Here is a 12,998-nt window from a genome sequence, read left to right as displayed (position 1 = left end):
ATCGACTCCGGACCCCATGAAGTCTCATGGCATCAGGTCAAACATGGGCAAGGAAACCTGCTGCTGATTACCACGTACCGTCCCCCCTCAGCTGATGAATCAGTGCTCTTCCATGTTGAACACCACTTGGAGGAAGCACTGAGGGTGGCAAGGGCGCAGAATGTACTCAGGGTGGGGGACTTCAATGTCCATCACCAAGAGTAGCTCAGTAGCTCCACTACTTTAGGATTATATTCGCTGGAGTTCAGAAGAATGAGGGGGAATCTCATAGAAACCTATAAAATTCTAACAGGGCTAGACAGGGTAGATGCAGGAAGGATGTTCCCAATGGTGGGGGAGTCCAGAACCAGGGATCACAGTCTGAGGATATGGGGTAGACCATTTAGGACTGAGATGAGGAGAAATTTCTTCACCCAGAGAGCGGTGAGCCTGTGGAATTCATTACCACAGAAAGTAGTTGAGACCAAAACATTGTATGTTTTCAAGAGGGAGTTAGATATAGCTCTTGGGGCGAAAGGGATCAAAGGATATGGGGAGAAAGCGAGAGCAGGCTATTGAGTTGGATGATCAGCCTTGATCATAATGAATGACGGAGCAGGCTCGAAGGGTCGAATGGCCTACTCCTGCTCCTAGTTTCTATGTTTCCACATTTGTTTGTATTCCCTTGCCTTGTTAGCCCTCCCCAGGTGCATTACCTCACACATTTCCGGGTTGAATTCCATTTGCCACTGCTCTGTCCACCTGACCAGTCCATTGATATCCTCCTGCAGTTTACGGCTATCCTCCTCACTATTTACCGCCCTACCAATTTTTGTGTCATCTGCAAACTTCTTGATCATACCCCTTACATTTAAGTCCACATCATTTATGTGCACCACAAATAGCAAGGGCCCCAACACCGAGCCCTGCGGAACCCCACTGGAAACAGGCTTCCAGTCACAGAAACATCCCTCTACCATTACCCCCTGCTTCCTGCCTCTCAGCCAATTTTGGATCCAATGTGCCACTTTGCCTTCGATCCCATGGGCTCTTATGTTCTTGACGAAAGAGGCAGAGAATATCAGCTTAAAAAGCTGGATTTTAAAAAGGGGACATCAGATTCTGAGGAAAGTTCTGATGTTGAAAAAACCTCTAACCTAAAACCCAGTGGGGAGATGTTTAAATTTGTACAAGCTCTTCCAAAGTTTGAGGAAAGAGATGTGGAAGCATTCTTTATTTCATTTGAGAAGATAGCTAAACAGATGAAACGGCCACAGGAAAACTGGACATTGTTGTTACAATCCAGGTTGGTGGATAGAGCACATGAGGTTAATGCTTCACTGTCAGAATGTGGAGTATGATGTGGTTAAAAAAAAAGGCTATTTTGATTGCTTATGAGGTGGTTCCTGAGGCTTACAGGCAGAAATTTAGGAATATGAGAAAACAGTCTGGGCAAACTTATATTGAGCTTGAAAGAGTAAAACAAAGTAATTTTGACCATTGGATATGGGCATTAAAGATAGAGACAACATATGCAGCTCTTAGAGAGGTCATTCTTTTGGAAAAATTTAAAGGTTTAACTCCTTCATTAGTGAGGACTCATGTGGAGGAACAGAGGGTTGATTCTGTAAGACAAGCAACAGAGATAACTGATGATTATCACAGAATCACACAGTGCAGAAGAGGCCCTTCGGCCCATCGAGTCTTCACCGATACATGAGAAATACCTGACCTACCTACCTAATCCCATTTACCAGCACTTGGCCCATAGCCTTGAATGTTATGACGTGCCAAGTGCTCATCCAGGTACTTTTTAAAGGATGTGAGGCAACCTGCCTCCACCACCCTCCCAGGCAGCGCATTCCAGACCATCACCACCCTCTGGGTAAAAAAGTTTTTCCTCAAATCCCCCCTAACCCTCCTGCCCCTCACCTTGAACTTATGCCCCCTCATGACTGACCCTTCAACTAAGGGGAACAGCTGCTCCCTATCCACCCTGTCCATGCCACTGATAATCTTGTCCATCTCGATCAGGTCGACCCTCAGTGTTCTCTGCTCCAACAAAAACAACCCAAGTCTATCCAACCTTTCTTCATAACTTAAATGTTTCATCCCAGGCAACATCCTGGTGAATCTTTTCTGCACCACCTCCAGTGCAATCACATCCTTCCTATAATGTGGCGACCAGAACTGCACACAGTACTCCAGCTGTGGCCTCACCAAGATTCTATACAACTCCAACATGACCTCCCTACTTTTGTAATCTATGCCTCGATTGATAAAGGCAAATGTCCCATATGCCTTTTTCACCACCCAACTAACATGCCCCTCTGCCTTCAGACATCTATGGACACACACGCCAAGGTCCCTTTGTTCCTCAGAACCTCCTAGTGTCATGCCGTTCATTGAATACTTCCTTGTCAAATTACTCCTTCCAAAGTGTATCACCTCACACTTTTCAGGGTTAAATTCCATCTGCCATTTATCTGCCCATTTGACCATCCCGTCTATATCTTCCTGTAGCCCAAGACACTCAACCTCACTATTAACCACCCGGCCAATCTTTGTGTCATCCACAAACTTACTAATCCTACCCCCCACATAGTCATCTATGTCGTTTATATAAATGACAAATAATAGGGGACCCAGCACAGATTCCTGTGGTACACCACTGGACACGGGCTTCCAGTCACTAAAGCATCCTTCTGTTATCACCCTCTGCCTCCTACAACTAAGCCAATTTTGAATCCACCTTATCAAATTACCCTGTATCCCATGTGTATTTGCCTTCTTTATAAGTCTCCCATGTGGGACCTTGTCAAAGGATTTGCTGAAATCCATGTAAACTACATCAACTGCACTACCCTCATCTACACACCTGGTCACCTCCTCAAAAAATTCAATCAAATTTGTTAGGCATGACCTCCCTCTGACAAAGCCATGCTGACTATCCCTGATCAAACCTTGCCTCTCCAAGTGGAGATAGATAGTCTCCTTCAGAACTTTCTTCAATAGTTTCCCTACCACTGAAGTAAGACTCACTGGCCTGTAGTTTCCTGGCTTATCTCTACAACCCTTCTTAAATAGTGGAACCACATTAGCTGTTCTCCAGTCCTCTGGCACCTCCCCCGTGGCCAGAGAGGAATTAAAAATTCAAAGAATGTGGCTGTTGCTGCTTTCCCCTGAGAGGCCATTCCCCCCCAACAGTATCCAAAGCGGTATATCTGTTTTGCAGGGGAATAGCCACAGGAGATCCCTGCACTGCCTGCCTAGTCCATAGAACCATAGAACACTACAGCACAGAAAACAGGCCATTCGGCCCTTCTAGTCTGTGCCGAAATATTATTCCACTAGTCCCATTGACCTGCACCTTGTCCATAACCCTCCAGACCTCTCCCATCCATGTATCTATCCAATTTATTCTTAAAACTTAAGAGCGAGCCCACATTTACCACATCAGATGGTAGCTCGTTCCACACTCTCACCACTCTCTGAGTGAAGAAGTTCCCCCTAATGTTCCCCCTAAACCTTTCCCCTTTCACCCTAAAGCCATGTCCTCTCGTGTTTATCTCTCCTAATCTAAGTGGAAAGAGCCTTCTCGCATTTGGTCTGTCTATACCCTTCATAATTTTGAAAACTTCTATCAAATCTCCCCTCATTCTTCTACGCTCCAAGGAATAAAGTCCTAACCTGTTTAATCTTTCCCTGTAACTCAACTCCTTAAGACCCGGCAACATCCTAGTAAATCTTCTCTGCACTCTCTCAATCTTACTGATATCCTTCCTGTGGTTAGGCGACCAGAACGGCACACAATACTCCAAAGTTGGCCTCACCAATGTCTTATACAACCTCTTGTTCTGCCTGGTGGTCACCTATTCCCTTCCTGCCTGTGGACTCTTAGCCTGCAGTGTGACCACCTCTCTATACGTGCTATCCATGATATTCTCCACCTCGCGGATGCTCCACCGTGTCCCCAGCCGCCGGTCCAGCTCCAAAACCCGGGCTTCCAGGAGCTGCAGCTAGAGACACTTCCCGCACACATGCTGGCCCCAGGCACTGGAAATGTGCTCGGCTCCCCACATAAAGCAGAAGGTGGACACCACGGCTTTGAGCTCTCCTGCCATGACTTACCCCTTTAAATTAAATTAAACCTTTTAGAAGATACTTAATATCAATTATTCTTGGGCCCTTCTTCCCTGCTCCTCATTGTTACAGAATATAGCTCCTACAAACGATGAACCACAAAATAAGACCTTAAAAACTATAAGCAATAAAAGTAGTAAATGCTTACCCGACTGTACTCATGGTACTCGAAGGATCACCTCGTTCCCTGATCACTGAGCTCTGTCAGTCACCCCTGCTCTCCCAGCCCCTCTTCAACCCCCGACTCCTCTCGTGCTCCTCTTCAGCTCCCGACTCCTCTCGCACTTCTCTTCAACTCCTGGCTCCTCTCCCACTTCTCTTGAACTCCCAAATCCTCTCACGCTTCTCTTCAACTCCTGACTCCTCTCGCACTGCTTTTCAACTTCCGGCACCTCTAGGTGCTACTGACTGCTTGTCCCAGAGTCCTCCTCTAGGTGCTGCTGACTGCCTGACCCAGAGTCCTCCTCTCACACTCTCCTCTAGGTGCTGCTGACTGCCTGTCCCAGGGCCCTCCTCTCGCACTCTCCTCTAGATGCTGCTGACTGCCTGTCCCAGGGCCCTCCTCTCGCACTCTCCTCTAGATGCTGCTGACTGCCTGTCCCAGGGTCCTCCTCTCGCTCTCTCCTCTAGGTGCTGCTGACTGCCTGTCCCAGGGTTCTCCTCTCGCTCTCTCCTCTAGGTGCTGCTGACTGCCTGTCCCAGGGCCCTCCTCTCGCACTCTCCTCTTGATGCTGCTGACTGCCTGTCCCAGGGTCCTCCTCTCGCTCTCTCCTCAACCTTCTTTGGAACCTTCCAGACTTAACATTGAGTTCAACAACTTCAGACCATTAACTCTATCCTCCATCCTCACCCCTTTTCGTACCATTTTTCAAACATTCACCTTTATTTTTTAATTTCTATTTTTATTTATATTTATATTCATTGTTCTATCTCCATCTTTTATCCTATTTTCGATCTTTTTTCCCACCACTGTTCCCCCCCTCCCTGCCCCACTAGGGCCATCTGTCACTTGTTCATGTTGTTCTTTCCAGAGTGCTTACTCTTGTCCTGCTATTACCACATTCTGCTCTCTGACCTTAATGCCGCCATCAGCACCTCCTTTAGTCCTCACCCACCACCATTAACACCCCTTTGTCCTTTTGTACATGAGTCACAAAATGTTTGCATGCACATTTCAACAGACCCAGGCAAAGCACACAAAACCCTGGACAGTGATATTCAAAGTGAGTTTTCTTAGCTTCAGTTCCTGTAGACAGCGACTTGATGTGCGGAGGCTGGAGGCTTTTCACACTTGTTAGATCGAAGAATGCTTTTTCCTTACACAGCCTCATCTTTTTATATGTTTCTCCCTTTTTAATGTAAATTCTATTGTTCCAATATGTCTTTGCAACTTTACTTTTTCCATAATATAAATCTTTCATAGTACTCATATGTAATCTTTGGGAAAAATAAACACACTGGGCAGAATCTTCTGGCTGGCGTGCGGGTGGTGGAGTCCGTACGCCAGTGCTTAAAATGTCACGTGCTGACGTTGCGCGAGCGTCCTGACATCAGCGCGCGGCATCGCGATATTTCGGTAGGTGGGCGTGCTATGCAGTGGGACGCACGCCCGCCATTAATTAAAGGCCTTGTTAAGGTCATTAACTCACCAATCGACCAGGATTTTGAGGGGCCCGTGTGAACTTTGGGTCGGCGCACGGGCCCAATGGGCAGGCGGGTCAGTGATTTTTTTACAAACCTTATCCAGTGGCGGGATGAGGTTTGATATCGGGTTTAAAAACTTTTAATAAAGTGTTCGTGTTCTTCACTAACATGTCCCATCTCGTGTGACATTTTCACACGAGGGGGACATGTTAATGATTTTTAAATTTTTCTATTTTTAGAGTTTCACAGAGTTTCAGCGATCTCCCTGAGGCTGCACTTAGCCTCAGGAAGATGTGCGCTTTATCGTGCGCATGCGTGAAAGATCGCACTCTCGCATTTGGGGAATCCCCCCCCTCCCCGCCTGCACAGGGAGCGCATAGCGCTTCCCGTCGGGCGTCACGCTGGGTGGGCCTTAATTGGCCCGTCCACTTAAAATGGCGGCGGGGCCCGTTTCGGTGGCAGCGATCGGCTGCCTGCCCAACGCCGAGCCGGTGGGGCCCACCCGCCCATCAAGGGCAAAATTCTGCCCACTGTTTGGCTTAGCTTTTTATGGTGCGGAGTAACACATTACCATCTCTTTGAAATTCAAACTAACCTAATTTCTCTAAAAATGCATAGGTTCCTCACACCTCACATTCTAAAACTTCAGCCATGTTTCGGTATTTAGCATTTCAAACCTAGCTTCCCTTCTGATAACTCAAAAGCTCCAGACTCGCTGTCTACAATTCAATTAAAACCCCAACACATACACATCCACACAGAGAAACTAATCCAAATCCCACTATTAGCCTACCTTTACAAAAAATCACAATATTATGAAAATTATTATATTTTCGTGACCCAATTTATTGGTGTTTTTTGAAGGAGTAATATGCACTGTGAATAAAGGGGAGCCTGTGGACGTTCTGTACTTGGATTTCCAGAAGGCATTTGATAAGGTGCCACATCAAAATTATTATGGAAAATAAAAGCGCATGGTGTAGGGGGTAACATATTAGCATGGATAGAAGATTGGCTGGCTGGCAGAAAGCAGAGAGTATGTATAAATGGGTCTTTTTCTGATTGGCAGGATGTGACAAGTGGAGTCCCACGGGGGTCTGTGCTGGGGCCTCAACTTTTTATGATTTACATCAATGACTTAGATGAAGGGAGTGAAGACATGGTAGCTAAATTTGCAGATGACACAAAGATAGGCAGGAAAGTATGTTGTGAAGAGGACATGAGGAAGTTGCAGATAGGTTGAGCGAGTGGGTAAAGATCTGGCAAATGGAGTTTAATGTGGGAAAATGTGAAGTTGTTCACTTTGGCAGGAAGAACATAAAAGCAGAGTCTTACTTAAATGGAGAACGGCTGCATAATTTTGAGATGCAAAGGGATCTAGGTGTTCTAGTGCATGATGTTGTATAAAACACTGGTGAGCACAACTGGAGTATTGTGTGCAGTTCTGGTCACCACATTACCAGAAGGACGTAATAGCTCTGGAGAGAGTGCAGAGGAGGTTTACAAGAATGTTGCCAGGGTTAGAAAAGTGTAGCTGCGAGGAGAGATTGGATAGGTTGGGGTTATTTTCCTTGGAACAAAGAAGGCTGAGGGGTGACTTGATTGAGGTGTACAAAATTATGAGGGGAATAGATAGAGTGGACAGGATAAAATTGTTTCCCTTGGTGGAGAATTCTAGAACCAGGGGACATAGATTCAAGATAAGTGGCAGAAGGTGTAGGGGGGATATGAGGAAGAACTTTTTTATGCAGAGGGTAGTGGGTGTCTGGAATTCGCTGCCCAAGTTGGTGGTAGAGGCAGAAACTTTAAACTCTTTTAAAAAGTACCTGGATCTGCACCTTAAGTGCTGTAAGCTGCAGGGCTATGGGCCGGGTGCAGGAAGGTGGGATTAGAAAGGGCACTTGGGTGTCCTCGGGCTGGCATGGACAAGATGGGCTGAATGGCCTCCTTCTGTGCTGTAACTTTTCTATGGTTCTATGTTAGTATGCAGGAACAGCAAGTAATTAAGAAGGCTAATTGAATACTATCCTTTATTACGAGAGGGATTGAACATAAAAGGATGTTATGCTTCAGTTGTACAGGGCATTGGTGAGACCGCACCGCGAATACTGTGTGCAGTTTTGGTTTCCTTATTTAAGGAAGGATGTAAATGCATTGGGGACGGTTCAGAGGAGGTTTACTAGATTGATACCTGGAATGAGTGGGTTGTCTTATGAGGAAAGGTTGGACAGACTGGACTTGTTTCCACTGGAGTTTAGAAGAGTGAGGGGTGATTTGATTGAATTATACAAGGCCCTGAACGGCCTTGACAAGGTGGACATGGAAAGGATGTTTCCTCTTGTGGGTGAGTCCAGAACTAGGGGGCACTGTTTTAAAATTAGGGGTCGCCCTTTTAGGACAGAGATGAGGAGAATTTTTTCTCTCAGAGGGTTGTGTGACTTTGGAACTCTCTGCCTCAGAAGGTGGTGGAGGCGGGGTCATTGAATATTTTTAAGGCAGGGATAGATAGTTCTGATGAAGAGTCATTCGGACTCGAAACGTTAACTGTATCCCTCTCCATAGATGCTGTCAGACCTGTTGAGTTTTTCCAGCTATTTTTGTTTTTGTTTCGGATTTCCAGCATCTGCAGTATTTTGCTTTTATCATAGATAGATTCTTGTTAGGCAAGGGAATCAAAGGTTATCGGGGTAGATGGGAATGTGGAACACAAGAAGATCAGCCATGATCTTATTGAATGGTGGAGCAGGCTCGAGGGGCCGAATGGTCTACTCCTGTTCCTGTTTCTTCTGTTCTTATGCAGCAGTTGTCTACATTACGATAAGATTTGAAGATAACAATAATTTGCCCGACAAGATCTGGGAGGACAAGGCTAAGAAATACCAACATTTGACAGATGAAATTGATTCCTTAACTGATGGCTGCAGTGTTAAATTCTTGGTTTTGTGCTTGGTCCATGAGGTCAATGGTACATACGGAATAATCTATTCAGGAGATTTTTGCAGATGGAGCATTTTAAGAAGTTATGGAGCCTCTAGATTAGCGATGCTGCTAACCTTGCAAGTTTTATAGATTTTTCTGGAAGATTTATCATTTGCCCATCTTTCATGCATTAAATTTTCTTTTATTTGTCCCTGTTTCAGTTTCGATTTGACATTCAAATTTGAACTGTTTTCGTAATAGAGGTGTTCATTTTATCATCCTTATTTGCCATCAACACATTTCAAATGATGAGGGATTATTTTAACTGCTTGTCAATTTGAATGAACTTTTACCCAGTTCTTGCACCCAACATTGCTTTAGTTTGTTCTGCAGTGACTATGACTTTATATTCTCAGCCCTTTTAGGTTTGAAACATCTCCCATCCCTGTGTTTTGTGAGTAACTGGGCTCTTTTTTATCGATCAACACCTCATGACTAGCCATGTAAAAGCTTGAAATATACATTAGATATTTTACATCAATGTTTTACTAGCAGGTCAGGTCGATAAGGGGTTTAAGAAAGCGTATGGAACCCTTTCATTTATTAGCCGAGGCACAGAATATAAGAGCAGGGAGGTTATGCTGGAACTGTATAAAATGCTAGTTAGGCCACAACTCAAGTACTGTGAGCAGTTCTGGTCACCTCATTACAGGGAGGATGGAATTCCATTCGAGAGGGAACAGAGGAGATTGATGAGGATGTTGCCAGGGCTGGAAAATTGCAGCGATGAGGAAGGATTGGATAGGCTGGGGCTGTTCTCCTTGGAACAGAGGAGGCTGAGGGGAGATTTGATTGTGAGGGGCCTGGAGAGAGTGGATGAGAAGGACCTATTTACTTTGGCAGAGAGGTCAGTGACTTGGGGCCATAAATTTAAAGTGATTGGTAGAAGGATTAGAGGGGAGATGAGGAAGTTATTTTTCACCCAGAGGGTTGTGAGGGTCTGGAACTCACTGCCTGAAAGGGTAGTAGAGGCAGAAACTCTCAACTCATTTAAAGGGTGTCTGGATATGCCCCTCGAGTGCTGTAACCTGCAGGACTGAATGGCTCTCTTTGTGCTGTAACAATTCTATGATTCTGTTATAAAGATAACCACTCGCCTCAGACACAACTACACAAAGCTAACTGGTGCAAACTGCCCATAACCAGTGCCATGAGATTCCCATGCACCAGTGACTTAATCTTGAAAGTAGGACATGATTTATAAAAAGTTTGCGATAATGAATATTGTGGCATGCAAATATATTACAAGTAGGAACGCACCATGGTGCAGCATGAGTCCCAGCCCATCACCGCAATGGGTCATTCTTCAGTCTGTACCTGTTGTCATAACTGCAAAATCAGCTCCCCCATAATGACTTCACCCTGCCTGCCACTTTTCCTACTCCTGGAGTCATCGTCACATTGAGCCCATAGGCACACTTGTTATGTAGGAATCTGAGTGTTGATCTACTACTGGAGCAATTTGTTGCATGCTTTGTGATAAAGTGTGAGATAAGTGATGTGAACATTAACAATATCCTCAGTGTGGTAATCCACTCTAGATTCGATCTGTCTGATTTTATCCACTGCAGCTGTTTCAGAAGGAGCTGGGTAAACGTGCAAGTTGTGTTAAGGCTCTGAAACGTGCTTTCAAGGACCTGAGCAAAAACACGTGTTTGGATTCTGTCTGGTTCAAAGCTGAGATGGAGGAACTGAGTAAACAGTGGGAGGAAGTATGTCGTCTTTCTGTCTCGAAGCAGTCTCTGCTTGAGGCTGCCTTGCATCAGGTAAGACTGCAATCTCAATATCGCACCTTTCAAACTATCTAATTATCCTACATCAGCAACTGTAAGGCCAAGGAGCTGATACTTAAACATTACAGGCTGCGGAAGGTGAGGGATCAAGTGAGTCCAGTGTTGGTGGGACTGGTTAACTGAAGGACCCCAAGATCACCGGGAAGAGATTTAAGGAGATGTTTCATAATTCCCAACATATTTCATGAAGAAAGATTCTGGAAGAAGGATGCACCATCTGTGAAACTAAGCAAGTTCAGGATGTTGATGAATTGAAAGGAAAGGTGTACAGTGCCGGGCCAGAAGATTGGGAACATTTTAAAAACCAGCAAAAGATGACTAAAACAATTCAGACAGAGGAATTAGATTATGAAATTAAGCTAGCAAGAAATTCCAGAACATACAGTAAGAGCTTCTCCAAGTATATAAAAGGGAAGAGAGTATCCAAAGTAAACATTTGTGTCTCAGAGGATGATACTGGGGAAATAATAATGGAAATGGAGTAGCTGCAGTATATACATGGTGATAATCTTCCATAATTCCCTAGATTCTGGAAAGTTCCCAGCGGATTGGAAAACCACAAATATAACACCTCTATTCAAGAAAGGAAGGAGAGAGAAAGCAGGAAGCTATAGGCCAGTTATCCTTACATCTGTCATTGGGAAAATGCTGGAATCCATTATTAGAGGTGGTAGCAGAACATATGGAAAACCATAATACGATCAGGCAGATGATGCACTGATGAATCAGTGCTCCTCCATGTTGAACATCACTTGGAGGAAGCACTGAGGGTGGCAATGGCGCTGAATGTACTCTGGGTGGGCGACTTCAATGTCCATCACCAAGAGAGGCTCGGTAGCACCACTACTGACCGAGCTGACTGAGTCCTAAATGACATAGCTGCTAGACTGGGTCTGCGGCAGGTGGTGAGGGAACTGACAAGAGGGAGAAACATACTTGACCTCATCCTCACCAACTTGCCTCCCACAGATGCATCTGTCCGTGACAGTATTGATGAGAGTGCGAGAGGAGGACCCTGGGACAGGCAGTCAGTAGCACCTAGAGGAGAGTGTGAGAAGAGGATCTAGCACCTAGTCTATACATGAATAGGAGTAAGGATAAAATAAAAGCAAAGTTCCATATTCTATTTAGTTAAGATATGTTTGGGGAGCTCAGTTCCGTGATGTGCACACCCTGCACTATGTGGGAAATCCTAGACGCTCCTGGTGGTCTAGGTGACCATGTGTGCAGGAGGTACCTCCGACTGGAGCAACTCGAGCTCCGGGTTTTGGAGCTTGAGCAGCAGCTGGGGGCATTACGGTGCATTCACGAGGGTGAGAGGGTTGTGGACAGTACGTTTTAGGACATGGTCACCCTGCAGCTTAAAGAAGTGCAAGCAGAGAGGGAACGGGTGACCATCAGACAGAAGAGGACCAGGCAGGGAGTGAGGGAATCCCCCAAGTGCATCTCGCTCGCAAACCATTTTTTGGCCTTGGAAAACAGTGAGAGTGACGGTTCCTCTGTGGAGCCCAAACAGAGCCAAGGCTGTGACACGGTGGGTGGTCTAGTTGCTCAAGGTTGGGGGGGGAGGAAGAAATGTGGAAGGGCAATAGTAGTAGGTGATTCGTTAGTGAGGGGAGTAGACAAGCGTTTCTACGGCCGTAGACATGACTCCAGGATGGTATGTTGCCTCCCAGGTGCCTAAGGATGTCAGGGAATGACTGCAGAGCATTCTGAAGGGGGAGGGTGAACAGTCAGAGGTCGTGGTCCATGTTGGGACCAATGACACAGGAAGAAAGAGAAATGAGGTCCTGCAAGCAGACTTTAGGGAGTTAGGTAGGAAATTGAAAAGCAGGACTTCAAAGGTAGTAATCTCTGGATTACCCCCAGTGCTACACAGTAGTGAGTATAGGGACGGAAGGATATAGCAGATGAATGTGTGGCTGGAGCGATGATGCAGGAGGGAGGGCTTTAGGTTCCTGGGGCATTGAATCCGTTTCTCAGGGGAGGTGGGACCTGTACAAGTTGGATGAGTTATATCTGAACAGGAACAGGACCAACATCCTCGCGGGGAGGTTTCCTAATGCTGTTGGGGGGATTTAAACTAAATTGACAGGGAGATGGGATCCTGAAAAGTAGTTCAGAGGGAGAGAAGCTGAGATGGAATTAGAAGTTAAAACGCTAGTGAGTGAGTCTGGAAGGCAGAGAAACATAGGCTAGATAAGAAAGAAGTGAGTTTAACAAGGCTAAACAGAATATATTTTAATGCAAGGAGCCTGAGGAATAAGACAGACGAGCTGAGGGCACAGATAGGCATGTGGGAGTATGATATCATAGCGATCACCGAGACTTGGCTAAAAGAAGGGCAGGGTTGGCAGCTCAACACTCCTGGTTGCAGGGTATTCAGACCAGATAAAGAGAGGGATAGAAGAGGAGTGGCGGGGGGGGGGGGTGGTGGGTTGCAATATTGATCAAGGAATA

General features: G+C 45.7%; 1 protein-coding gene across 1 annotated transcript in view; it reads left to right on the top strand.

Moving 5' to 3' along the window:
* macf1b (microtubule actin crosslinking factor 1b) overlaps positions 1–12,998 on the top strand; it is a 383,409-nt gene that overhangs the window by 206,893 nt on the left and 163,518 nt on the right. Inside the window, exon 26 of the mRNA XM_078534257.1 lies at positions 10,317–10,511. Within this exon, the coding sequence (XP_078390383.1) occupies positions 10,317–10,511 (195 nt within the window). The remainder of the gene's footprint in view (positions 1–10,316; positions 10,512–12,998) is intronic.

Source organism: Cetorhinus maximus, chromosome 3, assembly GCF_964194155.1.
Source record: "Cetorhinus maximus chromosome 3, sCetMax3.hap1.1, whole genome shotgun sequence".
NCBI lineage: Eukaryota > Metazoa > Chordata > Chondrichthyes > Lamniformes > Cetorhinidae > Cetorhinus > Cetorhinus maximus.
The sequence above is the reverse complement of the archived record's forward strand: the minus strand, read 5'-3'. Positions and strand labels throughout refer to the sequence as shown.